At 43.5% G+C, this 15689-nt stretch overlaps 1 protein-coding gene across 2 annotated transcripts in view; it reads left to right on the forward strand.

Annotated features, from left to right (window-relative positions):
- The window catches only part of LOC308311203 (voltage-dependent calcium channel subunit alpha-2/delta-1-like), an 89555-nt gene that overhangs the window by 68014 nt on the left and 5852 nt on the right, over positions 1-15689 (forward strand). For both annotated transcript variants that reach the window (XM_080757810.1, XM_080757811.1), the window contains exons 30-33: positions 2766-2818; positions 5737-5792; positions 10048-10174; positions 13170-13282. In XM_080757810.1, coding sequence (XP_080613936.1) covers positions 2766-2818; positions 5737-5792; positions 10048-10174; positions 13170-13282 — 349 coding nt within the window. The remainder of the gene's footprint in view (positions 1-2765; positions 2819-5736; positions 5793-10047; positions 10175-13169; positions 13283-15689) is intronic.

The raw sequence follows: 15689 nt of genomic DNA on the forward strand, positions 1-15689 counted from the left end.
CTAAGTAAGAGTAAATGTCTTGCAGAGAAACGGAGAGTTGAGAAAACAGCCCTGAAAGGTTCACTTCTGTGGTCTCTTAACATTACACCTATAGCTAGGTGTCGATTTCAGCTCTGACACTTATTTCAGACATGCTCTAGTATGTGAAGAGTCAGTCTGCCTGTGATATTAACTTATTTTGGGAGCTTTTCACCTCTGGTGAAAAGGTCAAGCAACCGAGACTCTGGTCTCTCAGTCAAGTCTTGTCATATTTGAACCCACTAAGATCCGAGGTAGTACAGTAGACATACAGTAGACATACAGTAGGCTCGACATACAGTAGTGGAGAGAAACAGGGAGAGAGAGACGGGGAATGTCGGCAATTGTAAGAAGGCCGGGCTCCAAGGAAATAAATCAATACATAATTTGGAACAACTGATTACAACACACACTCGCGCACACACACACACACACACACACACACACGCACACACACACGCACACGCACACACACACGAACACAGTTCTGCATGTTCACATAAGAACATGACACTATAGTTTATACACACTAGAAGAGTCTCAGACCACCTCTGTTGTTCTCTCGCTCTGCCTTGCTCTTAGTTTCTGACTCACTCGCACGCACACACACACACACACACACACACACACACACACACACACACACACACACACACGCACACCCCAGGGAGCTGTAAATCACGATAGGGACAGATGAGAGGGGAGGAAGTAGCCGGGATGGTGAAAGCGTTAGAGTAAACTAACAGCAACAGTAGTGAGGCTCTCACTGACTGTACTGTACTGTACAGAAGTCTCCATTTAACTCTTATATGACAGTGTGTTTCAAACAGAACCAAATGGACCCTTATTATGGCGCTCAGAGTTAACCCAGTTTGGGTGGTGGGAACCCCTTTTGGTGTTATAGCATTATGTTATGCTTTAGCTATTGAAAAACAGCAGATCTACAAGCTCGTAGCGCGCCACCGAGTGGCGCGCTACGAGCTTGTAGGTCTGCTATTTTTGAAAAAATCGAAGAACGACTGACCATAGAAACATAGCTTTTTCAGAAAACCTGTCAGGATGTAGAAGACATTTATAGAATCTGATCTCAGGTCAGAATGGGTTAAACGATACACTAATGATTTCACTGTTTGAACGCACAACGCTCAATGTACTTTGCGGCTGCACGCGTTGATCTGGGTTCTGAGCGGTTCTGAGAGGTTTTGAGAGGGTGTCCAGTGGAAATCATTGGCAAAGTCCGACAGTGTTAGACGCAACAGTAGATGACGTTTACACGGGTCTGAACAGGAGGCCTCGCTAATCTGTGTCATCACAGTCAGTGCAGAGAGCGTTCGCAGGTGAGAACGCACGTTTTCCCGGAGTCCGGAATAGTTGTTCTCCAAAGACCCGAGGTGAGATTAAAGGCTGCCGAACGAGCGATACAGGCTCTGATCAAAGACATTGACGATAGCCAGTGATTTGCTTCGATAACGCGGTCGGTTTGACACTCTTTCGGGTGAGTCAGCGTAGCCGTCACGCAGAGCTGAAAGGACTCGGCCCCAGTTCACCCAAAACGAGGCCCTCGCATGCTAACCATAATCAGAACAACATGCTGGGACTTTGATTCAAACTGATTCTCTCTCTCTCTCTCTCTCTCTCTGTCGTTTTGTTTGCGTACACTAGCATCTGTTGTAGAGCAATGTAGGCTAATTTCCTCTGAGAGACGGATAGAGAGAGACTGAGAGGAGGGGGGTGAGAGGTACAGACAGACAGACAGACAGACAGACAGACAGACAGGCAGGCAGACAGGCAGACAGACAGACAGGCAGACAGGCAGACAGACAGACAGACAGACAGGCAGACAGGCACCTTAGGTCTCAGCTTAAGACCCATTTTTTTACTCTAGCATTTGGCTGAATCCTTTGATTTTAATTATTTGTTGACTCACTGTTTTACCTATTTCATTGTCTTTTTATGCATTTTGTTTAGTGTTTTTGGCATTTTTTTGTACTTTGATTGTGCCTTGATTGTTATGATGTTTGAATATTTTTTATAATTTGTTTGTCTTGTAAAGCACAGACAGACAGACAGAGTATTTTAGACAGACTTATAGCTCGTTACGTAGACGGCACTAGAATTGCATTTTATGTAGTCATAGCACTTTATAGTACACGTGTATATTGTATAATATATAATATAGTATAGTATGTGTAGTTGACATAGACACTCCACTGTTACATTCTTAGTTTATACATGATTCATGATAACTATACTGTTTATATATGATAATGTGATGTATGACATGCTTTTGTTCTTGCTTAATGTAAGTCGCTCTGGATCAAGAGCGTCTGCTAAATGCCTAAATTGTACAGACAGACAGAGGGGGGTGTTGGAAGGAAGGTGTGTCAGTGAGTTTGTCAGGAGGAGGAGGTGGACTGCAGTGAGCTGACAGACACAGACAGACAGACAGACAGACAGACAGACAGACGGGGGGGGTGTTGTGTTGGAAGGAAGGTGTGTCAGTGAGTTTGTCAGGAGGAGGAGGTGGACTGCAGTGAGCTGACAGACACTGCCAACATAAGCAGGATGTTAACTTACAACCTGACCTGAAGTCTTTTCCTAGCTTGCGTTACAACAATGTGTTGTAGGAAAAGAAAAGGGTCTCTATTTGATTCTGTGGAACATCCGTTTCACGTGCTTTCTCTCCTTAATGTGACTTGGCCTCTTCTTGACATGAACGTTCCATTTGTTTGTCCTCCTCCATCCAGCCCACCATAGCAGATCTCCTGAGCGTCGGATGGTGGGCCACGGCGGCAGCCTGGTGAGTCATTGTTCCCTGTTCCCTGAGACTACATGAACAACGAGCTCTACGTATATAGCTTGTAGATCTGCTATTTTGGCTGAACGTATTTTTTTTATTTTTTTATCCCACGATTTTGTAACTCATTTTTCACCCCTGTGTCAATCATCTAATGTGATCCTGGGCTCTACAAACCCTCCACCAACCTGGTCCCCATATATGGGGGACAGGGGGGAGTTTCCCTGGTTGGACGTAGCGCGTGGAAGGAACACGTTATTCCAACCAGTTCCTTTCCCCTCCATCAGGCGCCCCGGCTGGCCAGGGGGAGGCAGTTTAGAGACCAGGATTCGGCTGAACGTTTATAGCCCCAGAATAACATGCAGGCTTTGCTAGGGGTTCGTATGGTTAACAGAGTTACTACTTCTATACAATCTGGATACGTTTGATACACAATTAACACTTAGCGGCCCTCTGGGGCACCGTGTCCTCAGAGTCGGGTTTTTGGGAATGCAGCCCAAAGCTGATAACGGACCGTCAGTACCGTGAGGGAAAGTTGAAAAGAACTTTGAAGGGAGCTCAACAGGGCGTGAAACCGTTAAGAGGTAAACGGATGGGGTCGGCCCGGCCCGGAGAACTTTAGGCATTTAGTATACAGTAGGCACCCTTATCCAGAACCAATGGTTCTGCCCGGAGGACTTTAGGCATTTAGTAGGGGCCCTTATCGGTCCAGAACCAGTGTGAGATCAGAGTAAAGGTCCTTGTAGAATGCTTTTGCCCCTTTTTCCGAAAGACAAAACGAAACACAGTAGCCTGCAAGGACCTTTAATGTCTCGAACCCTAGTCAACAAATGACGGGGTAAACGTCCAAAAGAAACCAAATGACGTGCTTCACAGAGACTAGTTACCAGGTAAACTAGGTTACCAGGTAAACTAGGTTACCAGGTGAACTAGGTTACCAGGTGAACTAGGTTACCAGGTAAACTAGGTTACCAGGTAAACTAGGTTACCAGGTAAACTAGGTTACCAGGTAAACTAGGTTACCAGGTAAACTAGGTTACCAGGTAAACTAGGTTACCAGGTAAACTAGGTTACCAGGTGAACTAGGTTACCAGGTGAACTAGGTTACCAGGTGAACTAGGTTACCAGGTAAACTAGGTTACCACCAGGTAAACATCAAACCTGCCATCTGTTCTACTCAGTCTGTGTCTCATAGGAGGGCTGTGAGCAGTTTAGAAACCGTCTTCCAGTGGCATCATCATTAGGCAGATTATTTCTTAAACAAGATTTCTTTTACAAAAGTTATTAGATTTTCTTTATCGTGAGAACGATGGCTTCCATTTTCGCATTGCAACTTTTCAGGACTAGAAAGAAAGCCTGCAGTTTTTATTAGCTTGTGTTCCCCATCGATGATGGCACTGGAAGACGGTTTCTGAACTGCCCACAGCCCTCGTATGAGACACAATTGCGCCATTTATATGAAGATAGGTTGAAAAGTGGTGAAGTGGTCCTTTAACAGGAAAGAGGGAAAGCTATGATCTGAACTGCCATCCTTATGCGTTCTCTCTCTTAACCTCACACGAGATAATGGTTGGGAGCCCCTTCGAAAACGAGATGGCACAGTACATCTCAAGGGGTCTTTTTCCCTAATAAAGAAACTGTAATCATCATCATGGTTGACATTAAAGTGTTCCTCATTGTTGCCCTGGAACCCCTCGAGGGTCCCTGGGGTTCTCCTCCAAGACCCCACTCTGAGAGCCACGGATGTTAAATAACTAAATTCTTGTGCATTTGTGGTCAGGCTGAAGCCTCTAATGTCTATCTAAATAACATGACATGACCGACATACATCTGCATACAGTATAACTAGCATCTATCAGCATGGTGAATAACCCATTCTGGGCTGGAACCCCCTTTTGGTGTTAGCATTATGCTATGCTTTAGCTATTGAAAAATAGCAGATCTACAAGCTCGTAGCGCGCCACCGAGTGGCGCGCTACGAGCTTGTAGATCTGCTATTTTTTGAAAAATCGAAGAACGACTGACATAGAAATATAGCTTTTTCAGAAAAAGTCAGGATGTAGAAGACGTTTCTAGAATCTGATCTCAGGTCAGAATTGGATAATGAGCTGCAGCACTTTGTTCTAAAATTAGAACCAGCGCAGAGCATTGTCTGTAGGATTTAATGACAGCGTGGCTCCCAGGACGGTAAGGATCCCACATGATCTTTCCCTTCGCTACGCTCCCCCTCGGTCTGTCCTGAATGTCAAAGGCTGCCAAAACAGTGCCTATGGGGTGTTTGTTAACAATGGGGGGGCCACCGGTTAATTCAAAGCGCACTCTAAAACATTTGGTTGTACACCCAAAAGGTTTTTTAATTACACAAATCTGTCTCCACGACAAACCGCAGATGAAATCTGTCGTGAGAATCCTGGTCACTATAAACTGCCTCCCCCTGGCCAGCCGGTGGCGCCTGATGGAGGGGAAAGGAACTGGTTGGAATAACGTGTTCCTTCCACGCGCTACGACGTCCAACCAGGGAAACTCCCCCCTGTCAGGTGTATAAAGGAGCAACTTGGACACTCAGGCATGAAGGAAGCATGAGTTCAAGTCCGTTGCTCTCCCCTTGTCCCCCATATATGGGGACTAGGTTGGTCTCCCCTTGTCCCCCATATATGGGGACTAGGTTGGTCTCCCCTTGTCCCCCATATATGGGGACTAGGTTGGCGGAGGGTGTGTAGAGCCCAGGATCACATTAGATGATCGACACAGGGGTGAAAAATGGGTTACAGAATCGTGGGATAAGAAATATATTTAAAAAAGAAATCTGTCGTGAGTGTATAGTTTTGACCCCGTATTAGTACTCGCGGACTAGCTGTGATTCATGGTCCCGCTGCTCCTTTGACTCTGAATAAATCCCTGTCTTTGTTTTGGTTCAACAGGTCAATCCTGAGCCATCTGCTGGTCAGCATCACGTTCCCCCGCTTCCTCGATGCAGGTGAGCCTCTCTTTATTGTCCCCGGGTCGGAGGGTGGGGACGGACGGAGATTATGTTTTTGTCCTGTTTCTCTGTCTGTCCACTTAGTAATCTCTCTCGCCAAGCCTTTGTTTGGCACAACCTTGTGCCAAATTCCTTGTGCATTCTGCCAGCAATAGAGCGTCGGTCGCAGCAAAATAAATTAAAATGCCATTCAAGCTCATTTTAGATTTTCCACCATTTTATCCTTTTCTTCAAAACACATTTTAGCATTCCGATGTTTCATGTTCTTTGCCTTTCACAATAGCCAATAAATAAACACACTCACGCACGCCATTTTCACATTAACCCGTTTTGCGCGGGAACCCCTTTTGGTGTTTTAAGCATTATGTTTTAGCTGTTGAAAAATAGCAGATCTACAAGCTCATAGCGTGGCACCAGCTTGTAGGTCTGCTATTTTTGAAAAATCCTGAAAATCTTTGAATATTATATTATTACAGAGTGAACATTTTAACTCGAATCTTTGCTTCTGGTGGGGTCCCTGGAACAACACATTTTCAGATGGGGGGTGGAGGCATATTATATAAAGTTTTTGGGGTCCTTGACATGAAATATTGAGCACCACTGACATAAGGTTTTTCAGAAAACTGTCAGGATTTAGAAGACTTTTTTTTTATTTCGACGTCAGGCCTAAATGGCTTAAGTAAGTGAAGTGGTTTAAGTTCATGAGTCTCAGTAGAAATGTCATCTTGGATGGTGTTCCTTGGGTTGGAGAGCTCCAGACAAAGCCCTCGTGATCCCTCCGTTTTGGAGAGACAATAAGTGACTACTGGAAGGCTTCAGACCTCTGAGGGCCAAGACTGTGATGTAATGTACGGAGAGGGGTTTAGGAGGCCTCATTATGGAGATGCAATGCTAATACAGTACATGCTGTCTTCTGCTTACTGTAACCCTGGAAGACCCTGAAAGGGATTGAGCTTGACTTTTTGGTTTTTGTATATATGTGACCAAATTTGTGACCATTGGATTTTTTTGAATTTTCGTTTTTTCATGTCATGTGAAAGCAGGGAATCATAGCTTCAAATTGACATATTGGTTGTTCAGTTTTGGAGATATGGCTTATAGAGTAATGTCTTGCAGAAAACAGAGTTGAGACAAGCTTGAAAGGTTCACTTCTGTGGTCTCTAGCATTACACCTAGCTACATGTTTGGGCATTTATTTCATATTTATTTTATGTCGATTTCAGCTCTGACACTTATTTCAGACATGCTCTAGTATGCATGTGGTATTTACTCATTTTGAGTAAATATTCTATTTACTCCTCTGGTGAAAAGCTGTAATTTGCGCGATGGCAGTCAAATCTGGTCACATATATATTTTTTTCTAAATCTTTTGTTTATTTTTTTTTATCCTTTTTTGGTGGGGGGGGGGGGGGGGGTACAATATTTGTCTAGTTATCGTCATTAAGAGTTGAATCTCACTATTTGTATGCAATATTTCAGTGGTTTACAAACACTGCGTCAGGACCCATTTCTGGGTTGTGAGTAAATATCCCTCTCCTTTTAACATTTCTTACCAATTTTATCAGAGAGAGAGAGAGCTTGTAGATCATCTATTTTCACCAGTGTGGGTCTCGTCTCGAGCCAAAAGGTGTGGGAACCATGCACTGCACTATTTCACAGACTTGTCAAAAATGTAATAAATTAAAAATTAATAAATAAATCCAGATATGACATGCAATTTACAATTTACAGTTCTGATCATGTGGCTCGTCTTGGTGCGGGTGTTGCCATGTCCACTTAGAAGTGACTGTGCTTGTAAATATTGGTCGTTCGCAGGTTGCATTTTTTAGGGGGGGCTTGTTTCTGAAGTGTAGTTGCTTATTTGGGCTTGCTTCTGATTATTTTTTAATATTTTTAATTATGGTTGAAACTAGTGTTTCTCGACCAATTCCACGTAAAGGACCTCCATCTGAAAAGATTTAGTTCCAGGTTCGCCCCTATACCAAATTTGTGTTATTTAAGTATTCCACTTTTTGCATTCTCAAAAAGCCAACGCATATTCACCTATTCCCTGGGCTGTGTGTGCGCTCCAGTTCCTGTTGATTTCATTGGATATCATTGGTCATCTGACCAGTTTCATTGGCTTTCATTGGATCAAATCGACAGGAACTGGTAGCACACACAGCCCAGGAAAAAGGTGAATAGGTTGAAGGCCTTTTGACCCAGTCGGGTCTTGTTTTCATAGACCTGGTTGCTTGTTTTTGTCGCAATATCTGGCAACACTGTCTGCATGGGTGGTGTGGAAGTCCAACAGCCACCACCACAGCTCAGTTCTGGGTGTGATTCTATAATTGAACCACTATAAATTAACTTGTTTGATTAAAAACTATTTCAAATATAGTCGATCAAACCCCAAACAGCCCCCACCACAGCACGCAGTCCTGGGTGTGATTCCCAGCAGCCTGTTGACTCCACTATACATTTCTAATTAAAACGACATTATACATTAACCACTAAATTAACTTGTTTAAGATCTATTTCAAATATAGTGAAACATTTCTAATTAAAACGTCATAAATTAACGACTACAAATTAACGACTACAAATTAACTTGTTTAAGAACTATTTCAAATATAGCGAAACTATATCTACAAGCTCGATCAAACACCAAACTGAAAAAACCTAGATTTCCAAACTGTCCTAGCAATGTTTAACAGCCTATATAGCTTGCTCCCACACAGACAACCCCCAACATATAGATAGCCTCAAGGCATTCACCAAATGGGGCAGTGGCATCATAAACAAACAGCCGGACAGAAAACAGCCTGTAACTTGGAGTATTATTACAATGTTTATCCCTAAATTTCCACGACACTATATCTACAAGCTCGATCAAACACCAAACTGAAAAAACCTAGATTTCCAAACTGTCCTAGCAATGTTTATCAGGGCAGACATGTGGTTGTCTGCACAGAAACAGTGGTCTGGTTGGCACTGACGTTGACCACAGTAGGATACAGTTAAATGGATTGATTAAACGGAAAGAAGAAAATAATAAACAAAACGACAAAAGTTTTTCTTGTTTTAGACGATTACAAATTGCGCAGGCCTTGCCCCTACTGTATATTATTGAGAAACTGCCACAACAATATTGCCGCATGCCACAGCCGACAGCCACGCTAGCGAGCTAGCCATGATAGGGCTGTGATGGTGATGAAAACTACAGAGTATTGGGACGCTGCTTTCATTTCACTAGACTGGTGCCTTCTCTAGGTACCCTCACAAAAACATGCAGTAATCCTGGTCTCTAAACTGCCTCCCCCTGGCCAGCCGGGGCGCCTGATGGAGGGGAAAGGAACTGGTTGGAATAACGTGTTCCTTTTCACGCGCTATACGTCCAACCAGGGAAACTCCCCCCTGTCAGGTGTAAAGGAGCAACTTGGACACTCAGGCATGAAGGAAGCATTAGTTCAAGTCCGTTGCTCTCCCCTTGTCCCCCATATATGGGGACTAGGTTGCTCTCCCCTTGTCCCCCATATATAGGTCTAGGTTGGTGGAGGGTGTGTAGAGCCCAGGATCACATTAGATGATTGACACAGGGGTGAAAAATGGGTTACAAAATCGTGGGATAAAAAATATATATTAAAAAAAGACTGGTGCCTTCTGGGCACTATATACTTTATATAATATACACTATATACTCCCTATCTACCCCACTATCTACTCTGGGACCAAACCAGTCAGGAACGATGCCTGTTTGGGAATGCATGTCACACACGGTTATGCAATACACTTAACCCATTTAGGCCTAAGGCCGATTCTAAAAACGCCTCTAAATCCTGACCTAAGGTTTCTGAAACCTTATAGGTCTTATATAGCAGCATCAAAAAAATTACATTTTTGAATACTGTACATACTGTACAGAACCCAAATATGGTCTGTCTGTCTGTCTGTCTGTGTAAGCTAAATGTATTCAAAGAGTACAAATGAGGCAATTTTAACACGAGGGATGTCTATGCATCGCTGTGACCGTCTTCATGCTAACGACACATTGCGAGAAAACGAGTTGTGAGCTTATAGAGACTATTTGGCTATTTTCATGTAGTATGTAGTGTGTCCGGCTTCAGTGGTTAAAGTGTGTGTGTGTGTGTGTGTGTGTGTGTGTGTGTGTGTGTGTGTGTGTGTGTGTGTGTGTGTGTGTGTGTGTGTGTGTGTGTGTGTGTGTGTGTGTGTGTGTGTGTGTGTGTGTGTGTGTGTCCTCTCCTCTCCTCAGCGGACATGGATGATGACTTCGTAGCGGGTATCCTGAAGGAGGGCTGTATCACGGAGCAGACGCAGTACTTCTTTGAGAACTCTGAGATCTCCTTCGGCGGAACGCTAGAATGTCTGAACTGCTCCAGGTGAAAAGACCTTTTCTTTACACACTTTTACACATTTCAGAGCCTACTTATAATAATATATAATAATGTGTGTATGCTGTAGATCAGGGGTAAGCAACTTTGACTATGGAGAGGGCCACTAAAAGAGCAAATTATTTACAATTTGTAAATAATTTGCTATTTTTGAATTGGAATCCTGAAAAGTAACCTTTTTATTGAATTTTAAATGCATATAGTTATAGTTAACTTTATGAACTGTTAGTTAGTTAGTTAGTTAGTTTCATTTATTGTCCACGTGTGGAAATTCGTCTTCGGTCTCAAACAGTAAAAAACAAACGGTTACAACAACACTTAACACAATTATTTTCTCATGGCAAAAAACTGTTAACATAACTACATTTGACACAAAAAAGACAATAACAATTTAATAGTCATCAAGTAATTAAAGCGGGTTTGGAATTTGTTACAGCTGAAATCAATGCTATATCAGTATTCTGATATTAACATGCGGGCCGCATTAAGTGAAGGTGGTGGGCCGCAATGTGGCCCCGGGGCCGCCAGTTGCCCACCCCTGCTGTAGGTCATGCATACAGTAGGTCCTACCGGTTGAAACGTATACAAACCGTACGGTGAATAGAAGCGGCCGGCCGGTGACATCACATGGAGAGGAGGAGGAGACTCGTGCTCGTCCACGCCCACCTCCCTAACGAACCAACTAGAACAGGGGTTTTCAACTGAGTATGAACCAGGGACCGCCACCCTGACTGAGAATCAACCTGGGCACCATTGTTGTGTTGGGAGGGGGGATGTGGTCGTGGTGTGGGGGAAAGAAATGAACCTTCCATATTAAACTCATGTTGCTGTTCATCGTAACTTACTCTATGACTCAGTAAGCAGACACTTGCGATTAATTATGGGCACATTTCCTTATAATGGTGACTCAACCAGACAATCCGGTACGGTTTCCCTTGCGATTCTAACTCACTTTTCTGTGGAAGTTCTTGACATCCGTCTTCCCAGTAAAACTGACAACATCGATGCGTCATCATTTGTCACCAGATTATTTACTGCATTGTTTCTCAACTTGTGGTCAACACAATAAATTCAAATATGAATCTTCACTTTCCTACATTACTATAAATGCATTATGGCCATGGGACCACATGCAACACCTTCACGGACCACCAGTGGTCCACGGACCACCTGTTGAAAACCCTTGAACTGGAAGGGCTCGGCTGTGACAATTAAGGGACCGCAGCAATTAAAAACGACTAAATCCGGGAGAAATATAATATTTCACTCTGTATAGACTGTACAGTAGAGCGTCTTCAAAATGGAGGCCAAAGTATAGGACTTAGATGAAGTCCCTCGCGGTGACACAGGGAGGGGGGGGACGCAAGAATTCAAATGCCTTGAGCGTGACGTCAAGTTACTATAGCGCGGACCATCGTTGTCCCCCCACACACGTGCTCGCGCGCGTGTGTGTGTATGTGTGTGTGTATGCGCTGGCGCGTGTGCAGTTTTAACCCATTCTGACCTGAGATCAGATTTTTTTTTAAGTGTCTACATCCTGACAGTTTTCATTCTGACCTGAGATCAGATTTTAAAAAAAAATCTACATCCTGACAGTTTTCATTCTGACCTGAGATCAGATTTAAAAAATGTCTTACATGTCAGTCGCTCTTCGATTTTTCAAAAATAGCAGACCTACAAGCTCGTAGCGCGCCACTCGGTGGCGCGCTATGAGCTTGTAGATCTGCTATTTTTCAATAGCTAAAGCATAACATGATGCTTAATAACACCAAAAGGGGTTCCTGCCCAGAATGGGTTAAAGACCCCCTCGTGCCGTCTAATGGACTGCCTGCCCGCACGCTGCGCTCGCCGTTCCTGCACATTAGCCGCGCACACGTTTTCTTTTTAACGACCCCCATAAAAAAGGCAAGAGAATAACCTGGACCTGGCTGTGGGGGGGGGACGAGGGGGGGCGGAGGGGGACATGTGGGTTCCATAGCAAAGACCCCCCCCCCCCCGGACGACAGGAGGGTTGGGCGGGTGGCGGTGCAGGTTGGAGTCGCCCAAAACGAGACCAGTGGACAGAATAAACTCACTCACAGGGAGATCTCCAACATCAATCATGTCCCGTCTTGGATCAATAAGAGACCAACTTATTGGTGTACTTTTAAAGTTCCTGTTCATTTGTTGTGTAGTGAAAATATATGACACGTTTTTCAAGGTTTCAAAAGAAGTTTTTTTTATAATGTTATATTACCTTGCTTTAACCCATTTTGGGGGCGGGATAACCTCTTTTGGTGTAAGCATTATGTTATGCTTTAGCTATTGAAAAATAGCAGACCTACAAGCTCATACAAGCGCATGAGCTTTTAGGTCTGCTATTCTTTAAACTGACATAGAAACATGGCTTTTTCAGAAAACTGTCAGGATGTAGAAGACATTTTTTAGAATCTGATCTCAGTTCAAAACGGGTTAAAATGTGTTCTCCAGTGTTTTGGAAAGACCATTACGTTTGGTAATCGTTGCCCCTTTTTCATTGTACAATAATTATTAAGCTCACAATGCATCGCATCACAACACAACACATGAGCTTGTACAGTAGATCACCTATTTTGCCAACATTATTCCTCATTTTTAGCCTATAACAACATTCCCTAAACAGGGACACACCAGACCAGAGGGTGAAGGTGATTAATGGCATCTTGACTTGCAACAGTTCGTTGAAACCACTTCACATTGTTTTCCTTTGTTTTGTTTAGTTTAGTTTTTTTCTTCTTTTCTTCAGAACAACCAGAGTCGGTCCTTTTAGTAGTTCCTCTCCTCGTCCTCTCTCTGATAGAATAACATGTCGACATGTCGGTGTTTCCTGTGCTTCCGTGTGTCCTCCTAATCCCCCATCCTGTGACCTCTGAACCCGCGCCGTCATTCCTTGAAAAAAGCAGACGGTGGGTCAAACGGCGTGTGACGTTTATCTTCTTCCTCCTCCTCCTCTCTCCGTTTGCAGGATGTTCCACGCCGAAAAGCTTCCCCAGACCAACCTGGTGTTTATCATCGCTGATGCGAAACACACCTGCCTCTCCTGCGACGCAAAACCGCTAATACAAGACGAACAGCCATGTATCCTTTTAAGCCATTCTGGACGGGAGAACCCCCTTTTGGTTGTTCTTCTAAGCATTATGTTATACTTTAGCTATTGAAAAATAGCAGATCTACAAGCTCATAGCGTGCCACCGAGTGGCGCGCTACGAGCTTGTAGGGTCTGCTATTTTTGAAAAGTCGTGAAAATGTGCCTGAAATCTTTGGATATATGTTCTTTCAGAGCGAGTTTTTAACTCAAATCTTTGCTACTGAGAGAGGGTCTCTTGAACTACATATTTTCAGATGGGGGTCAGCGGCCAATGCCATATATATTTGGGTGTTCCTTGACATGAATATGTTTGAGAACGACTGACATAGAAACATGTTTTCTTTCTTCAGAAAAGACATTTTTTTGGGTGCAGTATTTAGTTTAGACAGTTTTTGGTTTAGACTAGTCATTGGTTAGACCAGTCATTAGTCCTACAACTACAACCTATCTCAAACCCTCACCCTAAACCTAACCTCCCCCGAGGCAGCACACCTAAACCTAACCTTAACCCAACCAATGACTAGTCTAAACTACAAAGTAAGCACCCCATTTTTAAATTTCGACGTCAGGTCTAAATGGGTTAAATCCGGCAGCACCATAAACACTACATGACCAGCATCGACGGGCACACAGAGCTCTGTTAGCAGGCCTGATCTACAAGACAGATGTTTCATTTGTAGTAGTGCTGATGCGTGCATGCAATACCCTTGATCTTTCATGTTCTTGACAAGATAATCATTTTCATAGTTATGTCCTTTGATCATGGCATGGAGCTATTACCAAATATTTACTATTGAATGCTGAGGGGGGAGGGGGGGGGGGGGTTGGGGGGGAGACCTCTGTTTGAAAGCATCCAGCATGGGATTGCTTTCCCATGCAGCCATGAGACATGAGGAGATTGTTTTGCTGTGATCATCTTTAACCAATTTTGGCCGGGAACCCATTTTTGGTGTTATAGCATCATGTCGTGCTTTAGCTATTGAAAAATAGCAGATCTACAAGCTCCACCGAGTGGCACGCTATGAGCTTGTAGGTCTGCTATTTTTTGAAAAATCGAAGAACGACTGTGACATTTTTTTAGAATCTGATCTCACGTCAGAATGGGTTAATCAGACCAGTGTGTGTGTGTCCAGTGGAAACCTCGTATGAATCTGATCTCAGGTCAGAATGGGTTAATTCTTACAAGTCGCCCCTACTTCTCATTTGCATCCCCCTCTAAACCCTTCATGTGGGGTTTTTTGTCCGACGGAAATTGAGATTTACAAATTTGGCCCTGGAATTCCATCATCCATCCATGGCCCAGGTTTACTGTGCCTGTGTGTCTGTGTCTGTGTGGCAGATGCTAAGTCTGGATAATTCCCTCTGAAAGGCTTACAAACAAACCCATCATGTTCTCTCAAACACACAGGGCTGCTGTGGTCGATTATGGACGGCCTAATGGAAACTTTCAATGTTTCAAAAAAATGGCAGCCACAACAGGAAGGTATTGAGTAAATTCCAGTGGATACTGTATATCCAGGATACTCTTATATAGGCTGTGTTCACACTGGCAGCTTATTGGAACAGATCCAGATCGGGATCCAGATTGGAATCAGATTGTTTTGATCAATTCTAAACAAGCCAGAAACACATAGAAACGTGATTATCAGATTCGAACCACATTCCTTTAGTGGTTTTAAGTGTGATTCAAATCAGATCCCTAAAGATGTCTGGATACTCTTGACACTGAAGCCTGAACACATTTCACTGCGGTAACGTGTGTGACAAATCGTATGACTTTGACTTTGATTTATACTTTGTAAAATAAATAGCAGATCTACAAGCTCACTCACAACGCACCAGGATGCGAGACTGGAACTTAAGCATTACGTCATACGCCTTATGTTGTCCACAATCTACAATTCAGGCATTTAGTATATAGAGTAGACGGTCTAGATCCAGAGCGATTTACCGTAAGCAAGAACAAAAAATGGTAATTTATCAAATGCATAAACATAGTCCTCAAGAATCATACATAATCATACATGCTTTAACAGTTGAGCGACTGTGGCTCAAGAGGTAGAGCAGGTCGTCCAATGATCCATGGGTCGGTGGTTCGAATCCCGGCTCCTCCTCCTCCTGTCTACATGTGGAAGTGTCCTTGGGCAAAGACACTGAACCCCAAATTTCTCCCGATGTGCTGTTTGGTCGGTGCCTTGCATGGCTTCCGCCACAATCGGTGTATGAATGTGTGTGAATGGGTGAATGTAATGCACTATGTAAAGCGCCTTGGATAAAGGCGCTATATAAATGCACAATTTACAGTGGAATATCTACGGTATATAATGAAACTATGCGTATACACTATAGTGCTACTGTATGTATGCCACAGCAGCCAATGCATATAATGTTGATGTC

This window comes from Protomyctophum bolini, assembly GCF_963924005.1.
Source record: "Protomyctophum bolini genome assembly, chromosome: 23".
Lineage (NCBI taxonomy): Eukaryota > Metazoa > Chordata > Actinopteri > Myctophiformes > Myctophidae > Protomyctophum > Protomyctophum bolini.